Source organism: Teleopsis dalmanni, chromosome 2 (genome assembly GCF_002237135.1).
Source record: "Teleopsis dalmanni isolate 2A chromosome 2, ASM223713v2, whole genome shotgun sequence".
Classification (NCBI taxonomy): Eukaryota; Metazoa; Arthropoda; class Insecta; order Diptera; family Diopsidae; genus Teleopsis; species Teleopsis dalmanni.
Window position 1 is genome coordinate 149534780 of NC_051847.1, and position 16925 is coordinate 149551704.

General features: G+C 31.2%; 2 protein-coding genes across 2 annotated transcripts; one reads left to right on the top strand and one right to left on the bottom strand.

The window, feature by feature from the left end:
• The first annotated feature begins 8639 nt into the window (after positions 1 to 8639).
• LOC119684460 (mitochondrial 2-oxoglutarate/malate carrier protein-like) lies at positions 8640 to 9824 on the top strand. Its single transcript, XM_038098505.1, has one exon. It carries the CDS (start codon positions 8752 to 8754, stop codon positions 9691 to 9693), a length of 942 nt encoding a protein of 313 aa, XP_037954433.1. The 5' UTR covers positions 8640 to 8751; the 3' UTR covers positions 9694 to 9824.
• A 4132-nt stretch (positions 9825 to 13956) lies between these two features.
• On the bottom strand, positions 13957 to 14714 carry LOC119684461 (succinate dehydrogenase assembly factor 4, mitochondrial-like). The gene is made up of 2 exons (XM_038098506.1): positions 14484 to 14714; positions 13957 to 14406 (listed from the first exon to the last, which is right to left on the bottom strand). The coding sequence occupies exons 1-2, from the start codon at positions 14548 to 14550 to the stop codon at positions 14120 to 14122; spliced, it is 354 nt and encodes a 117-aa protein (XP_037954434.1). The 5' UTR covers positions 14551 to 14714; the 3' UTR covers positions 13957 to 14119.
• Between the last annotated feature and the right edge of the window lie 2211 nt (positions 14715 to 16925).

Consider the following 16925-nt stretch of genomic DNA (forward strand, 5'->3'; position numbering starts at 1 on the left):
TATTTGGTTAAATTTAATATTCATGTTAATTTAATATTTGCTGAAATAATTTTTACATCAAATAAGTCTTATCGTATTTGATGTAATGTATTTACCTTTGCTTTGTCTTCTTAAGTTGAGTTGCGCATTTATTCGAAACATCAGTTTAGGACTCAGGAAGACAACATGGCTCGATGTATGCAACGTTTTCCATTGTGAAATACATGGAGTAGCAAAGTAATGCATAATGCTTCAATGAACAATAGTACGAAGATAATGTATATTTGATGCAAAAACCAAACTGTCAAAGTATTTTTACTTCACTACTTTAGACTTTAGTTGAAGAAATGTATTTTCCACCACAAAATATAGAAAATATAAGAAAAGTGAAAGAGAGTAGATTTTTATTTATTTATTTTGTATTATTTTTATTCTACTTAAAGCTTAAATAAATGCATTGGTACATCATTCACTGAAAGGGTTTTACATGCATTTTCAACGCAAATGCCATCAAATAATGTGAAATGGAAACTAAAAATGAAGTCAATACAGAAAGATTCTACGATCAGTAATATACACATATTGGGGTTTTTAGATTTTCATTATTATTAGACTATTTTTATTCTAGACTATTATTATTATTAGAACAGAGAATGAAAATTTCCAAAGTTAATTTGTACAAATTTAAACGATAGATAAATCTTATTATACCTCTTACTTTAAGACCACAAACTTCATTCGGATCAATGAAAGTCATAATTATGTGCAGGACCCATTAACTGGCAATTGTAGGTGAAGTGCAGATAAGATGGACGAATGTTCCACATTTCCTTCAGTCATAAATGTTGATTTTTTTTATTTATTTAATATAAAAGAAATATTGTTGTATTCAGAAACTAGTAATGTTTTCGATTCGTAAATCTGATATAACTTTTTTAAAATTGATTCACTTCTAATGCAATTTCCATTTTCGATTGGTATATCTAGAGCATCCTTTGGCATTTCGATTGTCAGAGTAATGTGATTATTCTCAAATCAACAGCTGTTTTATATGACTTGACAGGTAAAATGTGATTTCATTCAACAAATGCTTTTATAAAAAATATAAATGTGTACTAACACAACAACAAAAATGTTAGATTATTCTAAAAACGTTCGATTAAGCAACAAAAGTTGACAGATCGCGGATCTAGATTGAATCCAGATTTATCAATCGAATACGCCATAAGACTAATTTTTAAAGCCATTTGAGTTTGATAATATTAATTTAAAGGAATATAACAAATAAAATAACCTCACTCTGTACTTTTTTTCTGGTTTACTTTTTTTTGGAGTAAAGAGTGAACGATTTGTATATAAAGTGTTGATAATTAAATAAATTTCTCAACTGACTCAGATGTTGTACTATCTATCATCAGGACTGTTTTTATAGTAGTTAATAGTGTATCTTTACAAAGTAGTCCTCAATCTAATTTTTATATCCTAATAACATTTTTCTTATCGTCTTCTCTTGATACTATACTTTAATCTCTGACACATGACTCTTGTGCAATTTTGAAATCATTTGTTATGGGATCTCTCAATTTTTGGTTTAATGCTGGTTTCAACTTTATTTACAGAATTTTCCTTGAAAATATGACTTATCTAAATCATAAGTAATCTAAATCTAATCACTTTCACTTATTTGGTAGAAAGTACGTTATATTATTTTGTGTTTAAAAGCACCTATCAGCTCCTTTTACAGTTCGCACCTTTGCGCCATAACATATAAATAGTCTGGCGCATCAAGAGTTCATAAAGTTGTATTTTATGGTTAACTATGTTATATTCTTTCGATTTACAAAGTCTTTAGTTAATATTAACGGTTACACATTTCAAGGGTTTAGAAGTAAATGTGAATAAAACATAATTAGTTGATTTGGACCAAATTTTTATTTCAACATACATATTATTTGGACTAAGTGTTAAATACAATATCATTCAAATTTCCTCCACGGAACATCTTATAGTACAGAAACTTTTTAAGATAGTTTTCAATAACTTGTTATTACATTACTAAAAGGAGCTCGTCCATAACTTGACAGATGATTGTTTTCGAACCGTTTTAGATTTGATTTAGAAAGGTTTTAAATCTTGGATTGTGTCGATCCGAATTAAAGATTTGTGTCACACCTTCATCATATTAATTTGGTTTATTATGGGCACAGAATCAGTATTTGAGAATATAAACAATTATTTCTCTTCTTCTAACTGATACCCAAATACTACGCTTCTAATATTTTTACGCCTTGATTATTGGAATGCTACCTCAGTCCTTTGTCTTTCACAGTCTAATGGCCGAAGTTTTCTCAACTCGTTTTTTATAGGTAGTTTTAGTAGGTTCAAGTCTCACACTGTCTTTGTTGATGCTTTCCACCTATCTCAAAAAAAAAATTGTGTATTGAATAAATAATTATTGGAGATATTCTTTCAGTTTAAATATATAAAATTATTATATGAAAATAAGCATTCTACTACTATTATCCACTTCAACCAGTGTGATATAGGGCCGGAATAATTCGTCTAAATCTGACCTTTTTTGGTGCTACTCTGTAGATGTCGTTTCATGTATATCGTGCTTAAGCTAGTTCACTTTCGATGGTTCTTCTCCACGGTCTATTTTCTCCGAAAATTACAAATGGTATGAAAATAAGTATACCATTCAAAAAGGTAGCGCGTGAATATATAGAAATATCGACAATAAATCGACTTTACAACTATTTCCAGTACTTCCATATGTGAACATTTCATCATAAAAGGAAGGTATTTTCAATAACTTTTTTCCTTTTCCAGTTTAGAGAAGTCCTCGCAAAATTCCTCATCAGGTTGGTTTTTGGCCAGAAGAAAAAGTAGCGAAACAGTATAAATTCAACAAAAAGGAAATATAAAATAAAAATAGCATGAAATGAAATGAGTTTTGTGGCAAATTAAATTTTTGTGTAGTCGAAAACGATTTTGCAATGAAAGGACCTCTCAAAAGGATGCAGAGAATTGCGTTAAATTATATTATATGCGTATGCGGGTATACGAGTATGCGAGTATGCGGCAGCAGCAATTGCTGTATTGGATTGGTTCAGTGCATATCAACGATACGTACTCGTATCCTTAAACTGTTGCATATTAAATTCTTCTAAAACAAAATGAAATTATTTTAAAAATGCTATTTAATAAAGTTGAGTCAAACGCTTGTGATACATCAAGGAGCAACAGCCGCTTTTGGCGTGTAACATATTTTTTGGATCTTAGCTGCGTGCGGTACCCATCCAGCTCGGAAGGCAACAAACTGAAATTTCAATTTATTTTTGGCATAAAGCAGAAAATTGCTTCATCAGTTTCATAAATTATTAAAATTTCTTTGTCAACAAATCACTTCTGACTTAACGTCGCAAATAGCGCCGTTCCGTGATTTACATTGATGATGTACTACTGATGTACTCATGCACACCCCTCACAATTTCCCCAAATACTTATTTACGAAGGGCAAATATGAACTGAAAAATATAAATAATAATAAATCCGTAAGAGGAAAGTCGTCTTAAAGAAATTTGTTACACTAGGAAATGACAAATTCGATGTCATGCAGAATTTTAAAGCACCTCTGGGTTATACGTACATTTACTTAATTTTTATAAAATTTTATTGTGTCAAATTCACTGAATGAAGTGCAAATAATCGTTGCTATCATGTAAGAAACACTGTTAGTGATAATAAAATCAATATTAAAATTTGTGAGTTCTAATAAGTTCTTCGGAAACTATCGAAGTCCCTTTTTGATTTCCCAAAGAGAACAAAGCAGGTATTTATGAAATGGCAACATAATGGAAGGGATGTTTTTGACCCAATTAATAGAATGCGTTATTTTTAATCTTTTTTTGATCTCGGTAAAGTAATAATGTAGGTACTTAATTCTTTCAAATTTTCATTAACATTAAAACTGATGATCAAACGTTTCTTTGGAAAATATGTCCTATTTTTATTCCGTGTGGTAAATGGCGACACTATTTTTCCGAATTTGTTTTATTTTGTGTTTTTAGTGCATTTTGGTAGCACTTTATTTTTTCTTATATCTTATTCTTTGTGCAAGTTATTGTGAGAATCAGTCTAGTTGATCAACTGTCATAGGCCTTATAGGTTTGTTGTGACAGCTTTGTCAAAGATGGGACTTTAACTGTTTCCATTTTAAAGTTCTTGTAAAAATTTTCAATATGTGTTTTCAGTGGTTGCTTATTAATTTTTTAATTTGTTTTCTTAAGCTTAAGTGCAGTTAGTTGGACTTTTTTAGTCCCTAAGGGTATATTATAATATCATTGCTTAATATTTTATTGTTATTATTATTAGGTCTTATTTATGGTAACATTTTGTGGCTCTTAGAGTCTTATTCTTATATTTAAGTTTTGCTAATTGTTACTTCGGCAGTTGTTCATTTAGTTGCAGTTAGTTGTTACGTAACCTAAGCCCCATTGGTCTATTATGGTACGACTGTTTAACTGGAGATTTAAATGGTCTTGCTTATGGAACCATTTTACGACTCTTATAAAGTTTTTGTTTAGTCATTTATGAAGGAAAAGACTATTTTACTTAATTTAGTTTATCTAGTTTATCTGGCAGAGAGGTTTAGAACAAATAGTGAATTACAACAACAAAAATTCTATATATATTTTATTTTATTAAGTGAATTTTTGGCTGACCAAACAGCTGTTTCGAGTACTGCTAAATACTCATCATTAGTGGTCTTGGAATTCTTTATTAAATTTCATTTTTCGTAAATAATTTTTTGAGACTGTAAAGACCAAGTGTTGAACTAATACCCTGTCAAATTTGAAGCTCAGAATTTGTCTTGATTTATATGTTCACACTTGGAGTTTTGTTAATTTGACTCTCAGCTTCTAATTTGGCATGGTACTAGTTCAACTCTTGGTACTTGCAGACTCAAAAAATTATTTAGCAAGAGCTCCTATGCTAGAAGGATAACAGTAAGTAACTAAGTACAGTGTCATCTAAACCTTTTTTAACCTGGTGTGTCCATTGTATTCATTGTGATATCCGATTAATATCGGACATTAGCTATGTACTTATTGAGCTAGTTGAGGATGTACAGTCTGAAATTCCTTTTCTTATTTTAAATATTGTTCACTGTCATTTGAAAGTTGGATATTTATTTTTCAATTAGTTTCATTATGTTTACTTACTTACTTACTGCATTCCTCTTTTCCTAGTGGAGTACAGGGTCTCATTATGTTTAAGTGCACTTAAGTAGTTGTGTTTCATTGAAATATGAAAATAATAATAATTGCAATGGGATAACTTTCTAAAAATATAATTTGTTAAGTCTAGTTTAATTACTGCAATAAATGTTAAGGATTTTCTCTCATTCTTGTTTATATACAATTAAAAAATGTTCTTCTATTATAGCTAAGATGTCTGTTTGCTATTAAAAATCAATGCAGAAACTATTTAAAATCTTCTCAGTGTTGTAATCTATGATTTGTTTGAGAAGAAAATTAACTAATTTCGCAAATAAATTACTTTTTGCAACACCAACAAAGGCATTCACAATAGCTAAAGCGAGGCACGCTTCTCTGGCGCCACCAGTGAACACACCTACAAATAATATCACAATAATATTAAGTATAATAATAATAAAGCCAACGACAATGACAAAAACAGTGATGAGGATGATGTTGATGGAGAGGATGCGAAACTGAATGTGAACGCACCAAGGACGATATTGCAAACAAGTTTGAAAGGAACTCTAGGCGAATTTCCTTGAAGCCTGCAGTTCGCCCGTAGCCATTATTATTCGATGTATTTTATTTCAACTTAGTGATTATTTTTGTGTATTTCAATGATTTGCTGGTAGCAACAAAAGTGATGTGGCTGCGGTATTCACAGTGGCATTGATGGCATTGGTGGCAGTGGTGGTAGCGGTGACAGTGGTAGTGGTAGTCATTGACAAATTCAATCATTTTCCCATTACAAGCAAACATTCATTGTTTTGCCGAGTGGATCGAATTGTAGGTTGTAAAATAGGTGTCGACGTCGACGATGACAAGGCACGTAAGTAATTCCAGCCTTGCCAGAACATATCGTATACAATGAACTCTACCTGCCACCGTTTCCACACAAACTTCGCCTGCTACCTGTTAAATGCACAAGTGGCGTAATGGACGAACTTCCCTGCCACACAGCAGCCCCGAAGCGTAAAGCTTTCCGAAGGAATACAATTGATTGCTGGTGATTTGTACACTAACAATTCGAGAGTTTAATTTTACAATGCTAACAACTTTACGGTGCATGATAAAGTGGAGTGAAGGTGGAAGTGAGTTGTGTATGAAATTGAAATTCGGGGGTCTTGAAGGCAATACACGTGGTTTATGTGTGGCAATGAGCAGAAAGGACAAATTTTGAAAAAATTTAAAAAAATTTTAAAAATTTTGAAATGAAAAATGACAGAATAGGTGCGAAATTTGTTTGTTCGTAAGCTTTTAATGTGGGGATTATGCCAGTAAACAGAAATACAATTTGTCTCCTTCAGAGTTGTTAACATTTAGCAGAGCTGTTAGGGGCGAGGTCCGTGCAAAGTGGTATGAGTAAATAAAGAAATGAGCATAATTTAAAAATCCAGAAAGCAAGTAAATGAAAATAAAAAATTTGTTTATTTTTCAACTCATATGTCAACTGCAGTGATTTTTCTCTGCCTGTCTGATGAAAAACATGTAATAAATTTTGATGTGTAAACATTTTTTGAAATTTTTGCAGAAAATAAACAAAAAGATTATTAAAGCAATTTATTTCCAAAATGCTATTTTTTGTCAAAAATATTATTTTCAATTTAAATATTGTAGCTTATTATAGCTTGAAAAATGACTTTAATTTTAGTAAGTACATTACGTTTTTCTTCAACTCCTCCAACTCCTCTAACTCTTTCCATTGTCTTTTAAAGTTCTTCACAAACTTCGTTTAGACAGTAAACTTTTCTTATTTCAAATTAACCAATTTGTTTCTATGATAGTTAAAAAGTAGTTAAAATAACTTAATGTGCGGCATGCAGTTCATTAATCCCTAATTTTGCGGCGGCATATAACTTTGCTTGCCACTGTGGCCAGTGGCATATCCTTATGGTATTGTGCTCATGTTCGGTGCTGCCTTTACCCAAATGTTTCCTAATGGAATTCAATCAATTTTCATTTATTCCAATACCCAGTATCACATGCCACATTTGGAGTGGTTGCTTACAAAAGACAATAATGCCGAGCTAATGTAATGCAGCTAGGGACGAATTTCAAGTGGAATAGATACAATGTATATTCTCGTACATGCGCTAGCAGGAAGGAAGGAAGGAAGCGTAGAGCAGCTGGGGACCTTATTGTTAATTGTCTAGGGTGATTGGTATTGGTATTGGAAGCTCTTATGTTCAAGAATTTTATTAATATTTTACATAGACAGACAAATGATTTTGGCAAATGAGATATTTTGGCCATTATGTGGCATAAGAAACGAATCACGTTTAAAAGTTAAGAAGTTTTCAAAGTTTTAATATATGGCAGAAGCAATTTCAATTAATTTAACAAAAAAATGCATGAATACATTTCGTAATTGCATAAGAAACTTTAAATACAAAAAAAATAAATTAAGAAAATTCTGGAATAAAATTACGATTAAATTGCCAAAACGCAAGTTTTTATGAGATCAACGAACTGAGGTTGAGAAAGACAATTCAAAAAGATACTTAATTTTTGAAATTGTAAGATTTAATTTCAAAAAGGTCTTATGAATATTCCCCATTATTAAGAAAAACAAATTTAAGACGAACTAAACTTGAAACAATGAGATATATTTCGAGAAATGTCTTATGAATATTCCAGATTAAGCGGATTGAGAAGGACCATATCTAAAAAATGCCAAACTTAAAATTATAAGATATATTTTTTAAAAAAAGCTGGGAATGGAATTTGTAGCAGGTAAGTCAGGAGCCACCATCTAAACAAATGGCGAAAGTATCTATTCGAGATACTCTGTAGAATCAATACTAGTTATAAACTTTAATTTCGATTATTAAAGTAATAGTAAAATATATAAAGTATTATTGCGGAGAATGGTATTGCGATCTGGAAATTCCAACTATTTCTATAGAGTAAACCTAAAAATTCTAATCTAGTTTCGTTGCCCCCAAGAAAGCAAGAATGTCAGCTGGGTTAAGTATTGCTAATTTTTTACCTCCATAGAAACATGGACGCTATCACTGAAAGATTGAATACCACTGTAAATTTTCGGTAGACAAAAGGAGCTGACAAAGCTCTAGCAAAGCTCTAGTTATTTGAAACGGCAGTTGGAAGGAAAGTGTATGTAATATCTCCACTGCAGTGAACAATTTAAGGAAGTACTAACCACGTTTTATTATTTCTGTTATTATCTGTTTAAACGCCAATACCTATTACTGATAATGCATACTGAAGATATATTTTAAACTTATCGAGTCTTAAATCCATGCTGCGATGCATGGATTAATATTGAAAAAAAAACATTTTCTAGTTCCAATTATAGGAAATAGAATTTTCCATCTAACATACAATAAATTAATTGTCAAAACCAAACAATTTGATTACAATAATCAAAACAAATTTTTTAAACTAAATATGTGTAAATTTTTCGGTTAGCGTAGGGCCAAATTATTCATTTCTTTCGAAGTCTTTGTCAAAATTCTAAGTTTAAAATTAAAATAAAATTTGAAAAATGGCAGATACCAAAGATCCCAAGGCATCGGCACCGAGGCCACAGAAACCAATACCGAACGCAATGAAATTTACGTTAGGTGGATTAGCAGGAATGTGTGCAACATGTTTTGTACAACCTTTCGATGTCATCAAAACACGTATGCAGGTATCCAGTTCTTCTGGTGGTCAAAAAGATAGTTCCTTGCAAGTTGCTTCATCAATCTTCAAGGACCAAGGCATACCTGGCTTATATAAAGGTCTTAGTGCTGGTTTACTTCGCCAAGCTACCTATTCCACAGCCCGATTGGGTATGTACAGTTATTTGAACGGCCTTTATAGCGCACATGTTGCACCTAAGCCCACAGTATTGGCGAGTATGGGTATGGGCGTAATCGCTGGTTCGATTGGAGCATTTGTAGGAACACCAGCAGAGGTGGCTTTGATTAGAATGCAAGCAGATGGGCGCTTACCCCCAGCTGAGCGCAGAAATTATAAAAATGTCTTCAATGCTTTAATACGTATTGTGAAGGAGGAAAATGTAATGGCATTATATAGAGGATGTATACCGACAACTGCACGAGGTGCCGTCGTGAATATGACGCAATTGGCTTCATATTCACAATTTAAGTTACTTTTTAATTCATTAGGCTTGAAAGAAGGTATTCCATTACATATAAGTGCAAGTATGATGTCCGGATTCCTTACAACATTAGCCTCCATGCCCCTTGATATGGCCAAAACTCGTATACAAAATATGAAGAATAACGAATACAGCGGTACACTTGACGTGCTGATGAAAGTTGCGAAGCAGGAAGGTGTCCTTTCACTTTGGAAGGGCATGTTGCCATACTTCTTTCGACTCGGTCCTCATACCGTGCTTACGTTCGTGTTTTTGGAACAATTTACTCAATTTTATTCAGTTCATATACTCGGTAACGATAGTAAGGGATCTGGTATATAACAAAATTGTTCGGTTTGCATGTTTCGGCAATTATTGTGAATACTACGTTTTAGAAATTGTTATTAAATTTTTTGTGAATAATTGTGGATATATTTTAGTCAAATTTTTAGGTGTTATAAATATATATAAAAAAATTAAAAACAAATATCATTCGTTTTCATTGTCATAGATTTTCATAACCGAGTTTGTGGTAACGGAGTGGTGCTTATACCTATGCCATTTGGACAGCCAAGAAAGCACTGCTGCCACTGAAACTAAGATATATTTTGTGCTTGCTAATATGGAAGAAAATCCATCGATAACATTGTTGTGGATAATAGCAATGATTAAAAAGTTTTAATTATAATAGAAAAATTCCGTTTTGAATGGATAAGTAGATAATAGCAAGAAATCTTTCAAATAATTTCTAAAGTATAATAATTTTAGTGCTTTAATATTGCTTTCTGAGATATATTTGCTAGCGTTTTTCTTTAGCTTTTTAAGGCACAACTAAAATTGTGGAGATATTTCTATCCATATGATTAGTATTAATCTGGATTCTTTAACGATAGTACTGCAAACATTCGGTGAATCCAATATATGTATAGATAGAACGTTTTATTATAACGTAAAGCTGCCGTTATATATGTGATTTAGAATGTGGAACGATTTTTATTTCAAATCTGAAAATAACATAGAACATTTTTAGAAACCTAGTTAAACTGGATTTAACTAGCATAACCATTCACAAGTGGTGTAACCGGGTAGAGCCCTAGTATAATAGAACAGTTTTTCGTATATAGTTGATCAATAACTCGATCGGGAATAGATTAAGACTTTTTTGGTTGCAGCTAAAGTAAATGAAATCCCTTCGTGGATATATATACAGTAAAAGACTATTGTAGAACGATTGGCCCAGTGTCAGTGTCAACAGCCAATGTTAAAACTCGCATAATTATAATAATAATAAATACAAAATCAAATTAATTTAGATTTCTTTAATTATTCAAACAACCTATTTGAAGATATTGTGAATTAATTATTTGGTAAAGATCACTAAAAGCTATATGTACAGCAAATGGATTTTTATGAGTGGTTGGCTAAACAAAACAAGTTCTTATTCCTGTTCTGTTCGTATAATTACACCAAATAAAAAAATTTAAATGTTATTTTCTGTAGTCATATTTTATTTTTGCATCCATTTTAGCACATTCAGATAATTGTGTTGTAAGTTTCAATATGAAACAGAAATTCCTAACACATTTTCCCCCTTGAAAGAGAATTATATAAAGAAAGTCACTATCCTATATTTAAGAATAGATCCAGACTAAACAACAAGGTGCGGAGAGGAATCTACTTTCATAGTCTGAATATAGAGAAATCCTTCCGACTGCCCGATCCACGCACGATATACCAAGCGGAATGCCTTGCTATTAAAAGACAGTATACTAAAATATGTCAAGTGTTCCGAAGGGAAAGCATATACATAAAAAGCACGGAACTAAGACCGAATTAGTGCTCTGTTTTTAATAGCACTAAGTTCTAAATTGCCATAAATTCCCGAGGAGCTCTTTTACGTAGTGGGACAACTCCTAGTATGGGTGCCAGTAGACTGTGTATTTAAAATAAATACATGGCAGATAAACTTGCTAGATCATATACTACCGCTGAAATTCTTCTCGAAAAGGATATAGTACGAGTACGTAAACTAGTGTACCGCAGTTCTGATGTTCTGATTGTCAAACAGAAAAAACTCTATGTTACTTCTAAATGCATCTCTGTGTTTAGAACATGGTTAGTAAACTAGTTTGAGTTTCAAAAGCAATGTTATTGCACTGAAGTGCGTATTGGAACTAGTTTCATTTTTAATGTGTTTTAACGAAAGAAATTCTTCAGACTCAATATTGCTCTTTACAAAAAAACAGTTATTTGATTTATTTAACGTATAAGTTGCTTGCATAAATTTCTTGAAAAAATTTCAACTCTGTTATACAACATTTTATAAATATTACACTACACATGGATTCGAAAGTTAAAAAAAAAATTTTTTTTAGGTATTTACCAAATAAAATATTTACACTACTCTTTTATATCTTTCATGCTATAATAATCTTGATTTTCTGGTCAATTGAGTTTGAAAAAGTACTAGAGTGCACACAGCAAGCTTTTGACTCATCCCGGCAATCGAAGTCAATTCGTGAAATAATATGGATGGCAATGTACTTGCACAAGGTTATGCATACAACATGAAAGCACCATTTCAAGTCCATTTCAAGTTCAAGTGAAAAATAATTTCTCCAACAGAAACTCCACTATTTCGAATTGCGCCTTTCTTTTCTTCCTTCTAATGTTTCTAGTCTTGCTGGTCAACGTAATAAATTACTTATTTCCACCGACTTAAGCTATTTTGTCAGACCAAATCGGTAAGAATTATTGCTATTCTATTTTTCTTTCTATTTTTACTTAATTAGTTGATAAGTTAATTGTGAAGCTAGTTTTTAATTCATGTGTGATTTTAATAAGGGTATCATGAGATACTTTATTTAGTGTTAGGAGTTTTTTAATAAATAATCATAAACAACTAAATTCAATTAAATAGAATGATTCGATTTTATTCTGCAGTCGTAAGAGACTTGAAATAAATAGAAATAATTATTAACATGCGCTTCTATACCATGTTATTGTTGTTGGAAATCAAACTAGTTCAGCTTACTGAACGAGTTTGAGACACATATATGAATTTTTGGTGCTTGATAGTCATTACTTCAATATTTTTGACATGTTGTAAATGTTATCGTTTCAAAATTTCCACTAAGAGACGTGGATAGCTAAGCCCATTGGTCCCAATTTGGCTTTCCAGAACAAATAACGATAGTGTGATGTCTGTAAAACGTTGTAAGTTATAATTGTTAATATATGTGAAAAATTAAATGTAAAAATCGTTTTCTTTTTCTTTCTTTTTTAACTTATAAAAAAGCATGCAATACAAAACAAACGTCTTTAACTCAAATTACTTGGTCAAGTTGTACAATTTTTCCAGATTAGACTATATAAACACTCACTAACCCATTTATCGTAATAAATGGATTATTAATTCATTAACATATTCGAGTAGTGTACGAGAGCGAGAGTGTCTTAAATTTAATGGAGTTGGTTGGTTGGTTGCAGTGGCAGTCCATTAGATAACTTTTCTGTAATTTTAATTACAATTAGTGATTTTTCGCTTATTTGACACCACATTATTCGCGAAAACCCCTAAGATAGAAGAGTGTTGTCTAAATCTATCCCGTCGACTTTAGATAATTAAATAGATCCTTTATCTTTACCGATAAACAGTCTGATGAACTGTCAAAGAAGTATCTTCCTAAATTATGTGGCTATTTATTTACACATTTATAATTCTCATTTACTTTGGTTTTAGTAATTGTCAGTGGAATTATACTCTTATAAGTTAAATATAGAATGTATAGCATAAGTATTTCTTAAAGAATTTTTATTTAATGTAGATATAGTACTTCTTTGAAGGTTAGTCATATATTGTTCCATATATGCAAGTTTAAAAATATATTGTAGTACTAAACGTAGTTATAGCTAACTAATTTACTTATGGTTTCTATAGCTATGGTCATTAAAATATAGCTTAAAAAAACAAATCCTAAATGTTAAATCAATAAATAAATTAAATAAATTCGGTTAAGTAATTTCTTGTGACCTTTTTATAAAGTAATATTGCCTTGATTCCATACATATGTATAATATGAATATAATAATATGAATTAAAATTAAAATTGGTATCATTTTTAACCATAAATTAACAATTAACAATTGTTGGCATGAGTGTTCCAGTGAGATATTGGATAAGACATATTGGAGTTTATAGAGACATTTGTTCTTAAAGCACAGAGGCATCTTAAAGAAAAAGATTTAATACAATTTTTGGATAATAGGTTTCAGTCAAAGAAAATTAACTATAGTATTTTAAATATCAATACAAAGATATCTTGCTTGAAACTTAAAGTAATAATACAACCAGCATAAGACAAATATATTGTCTTGGAAAGAGACAATAAGTCTGAAATTATTGGAACCGTGTGAACAAGTGGTTTAGAAAATTTAAAAATACAATTCTCTTAATCAATGTGAAAGTTTGAATAATTGAATAATATGATTTTTTCTCTTAATTTTAAATATTTGGTGACTAATTATTATCTGCCTAAGTTTTAACATATTTTAAAAATAAACCCTCTTTTTCAATGCTTTGTTAAAAATAATGAAAACTTATAGTTTATTTAAATTTTAGAAGCCTGATGGAGTTTATTTCATTTAAATAACATTAACTATCAATTTACATACAGAATATTGAGAAATCACAAATTATCTTAATTAGCGCCTATCCATAAACGTGTTAGGTCCTATAAACCTATAACCACTACGAAAAATGCTCTGACTAGAAATCGGTTACACGACCTTTACGTTCCCAGTCACCATAACGTGTAGGTTCGGGTCCAGAAGGTCCGCCAACTTCGCCGGTATGTGGATTAGTATTATTTGGCCACGGCTTGATGATATCTTGCTCCATAAAAGATTGAAGCGATAATTGATCAGTTTCGTCATCTGGGTTTTCAGCACGTAACTTCTTCTGGAATTCAAGTACACGTTTAGAAGGTGTTTTACCCTCACCTTTGGAAGCGGAATCAGGATTAGCATTGTTTGAGGTACACATAAAGCACTTAACTAAAATAAAAATGTAGAGCGCATTTAAAACTATTTATAAATATACAATAGAAAGTGCAAATTTCTGGTATTTGTACCTTGGTGAGCAGATTTTCCCAAAGTAAGAATCTTCTTTTGTTTAATGAGATTTACTAAAGCATCCATTATGCAGTAATACTCGAATATTTCAATTGATATTCGCAGAATTTGGCTTCAATTGTAATTATTAAAAAAGTTAATAATTTTTTTCACCAAATAAATTGTACAATTTCAACGTCTTGTCTTTATTCTGATTTTGAGTTGAATGGTAACAAATATATAATGAAAGTAAAATTTCAATATAGATTTTTTTTGTTTGAATGTCAAAAGTTGATATATTTTTTTAATGTCACAGAGTTGCATTTAAATTTTGATATGATTTGAAAATAGATTATATAGGACCATGTTACATTGACAGACGAAAGGTCACGGTAATGAACGGTCTTTTTGGTCATGAACAAAAGTCTATCTTAGATATCTATGATAGATATTGAATACTGCTGTTCATATTGAATAGCATAGTGCATTGAGAATCCTTTTGATCCGCTACGTTTTGTATTAAAAATATGAATAAAGAAGACGTTCATTAGTATTTACTCTAAACTTCATTTGCCAAATACCTAGCTTAGTCGTTTAAATTTAGAAGATTACTTTATATAAAAAAATTTATTTAGGCAATATTTAGAAGCTGCAACCATTATCAATCGAAATTCTAAGGCTTTCAGTCTGGAAGAAAATTTATGAAATTAAAAAAGTATTTAATGCCGCTCTGGAAGCTATTATTTTTTGTTTACAATTTTAGCAATAAGTTTCGAGGGCTTAAAGTATGCTATTGGGAAATTCGTACTCCTTTTATCTCTGTTATCCTTTATCCTTTAAATTTACTCTCTTTTAAATTTCCACTTTTCGCTTAACTGTTTATTTAATTTGCGTGACTATTTTCCTAAAAATCCCCTTTGGCATTTCGATGTTGATGTTTTGTTTGTTTTATTTTTCTATTTAATTTTGTTTTAAAAATACTTTCAAACATCACCTGCTTTTGAAAACATACATTTTGTGTAGCATACACTTAGGCGTTTAAATACCTCAAAGCAATGGTGAAACAAGGCGAATAAAGCAAAATGAGAGAATTTATTTAAAAAATAAGCAGGAAATTTTTGCTGATAGTATTTGCTGGTTTCTGATGGCAATGTGCTGCTGGTGCTAGTGCTGGTACTGGTGCTGTTGATGCTATTGGTGCTGCTGGTGGCTTTCAGCAGCGTTTTGCTGTCGAGATATTTTTGTGGCAAATGACCAATATAATCACATTCCAATATTGTTGGCTTATGTGGTAGCTAACGATATTGTAAATTGTTTTTCTGCTGATTACATTTTTGTTGATATTATTGCTATTTGTATTAGCGTTGCTTCTCTACAATGCACGTTGATATTGGCTGTAATGAATGTGTTGTGCTCCATGTATGTTGGTTATACGATATATGGAGCGTCGAGTATGATTGTCTATACAACTTTGTAATTTCTATTGCCATTTAACATAGCAATGCGCTTTGTAAGCTAGCTTCCGTTTCCTGTTTAGTTGGCTTTTTTCTTATGGCACTGCTTCATGCCGCACTATTGTTGCAGCATCTTTATGGGTAATTAAAACTTTTGCACATTTGTTTTCGACTAAGCACGAAATTCTCCATTGCTCCTCCGCCGCAGGATGCGCTGCCTGCTATGTTAGTTGCTAGTTTTTTCCGTTCTTGTTTTTGGGGAAAAGCAATTTATTGCCGTTCGATTATAAATTTTTCCGCTAAAGGATTTTCAACAATTTTCGGCATAGTGTATGGCGTTATTTTTTCATTTGGCTGACAGTGGCCTCCTTACCACACGTTCGCTCTACTCATTGGTGTAACATTATTGAAATATTTATTTGCAATTTCAAGTTTTCGAAATTGAAATTCTTTGCCGATTGTGGGGTGTAAATTTGGTATGCTTTGTTCGAATACATCGCCAATACTTTGCAGATAAATTTTAAGTTTTTGACTCTGAACTGATACTGGTATTATAATTCCTTCCATAGCTTAAATTGTTGTCTCTGTTTAGTTTTAATATATATGTTTTCTTACAAATAGTAGTAATGATCGCAAAATAATTAATAGAGTGATTTTTTTTTAGTGAGAGAGCACACAAAATAAAACACAGTTATTTTTTTAGAGATTTAAATGCCATAGTGACTTACGATACAAATGGCATGATTATACTTATATCTCTAAGAGAATATACCTCACATTATTGAGATATATTGCCATATACTGTTGTTCATACACTGATTATTGTGACTCCAATAGGCTATTTTTTGAGCTCAAGTAGGCAATGACCACAAGGCTGCCTTTTCAACCCACCTCATTGGAAATAAAGAGTATAGCCAATGATATAGTTAACTGACTTAGGTAATACCTGGTAATATCAATACCAATGGTATAAAATGTATCCTAATATCATTGACTCACGTAAGACTA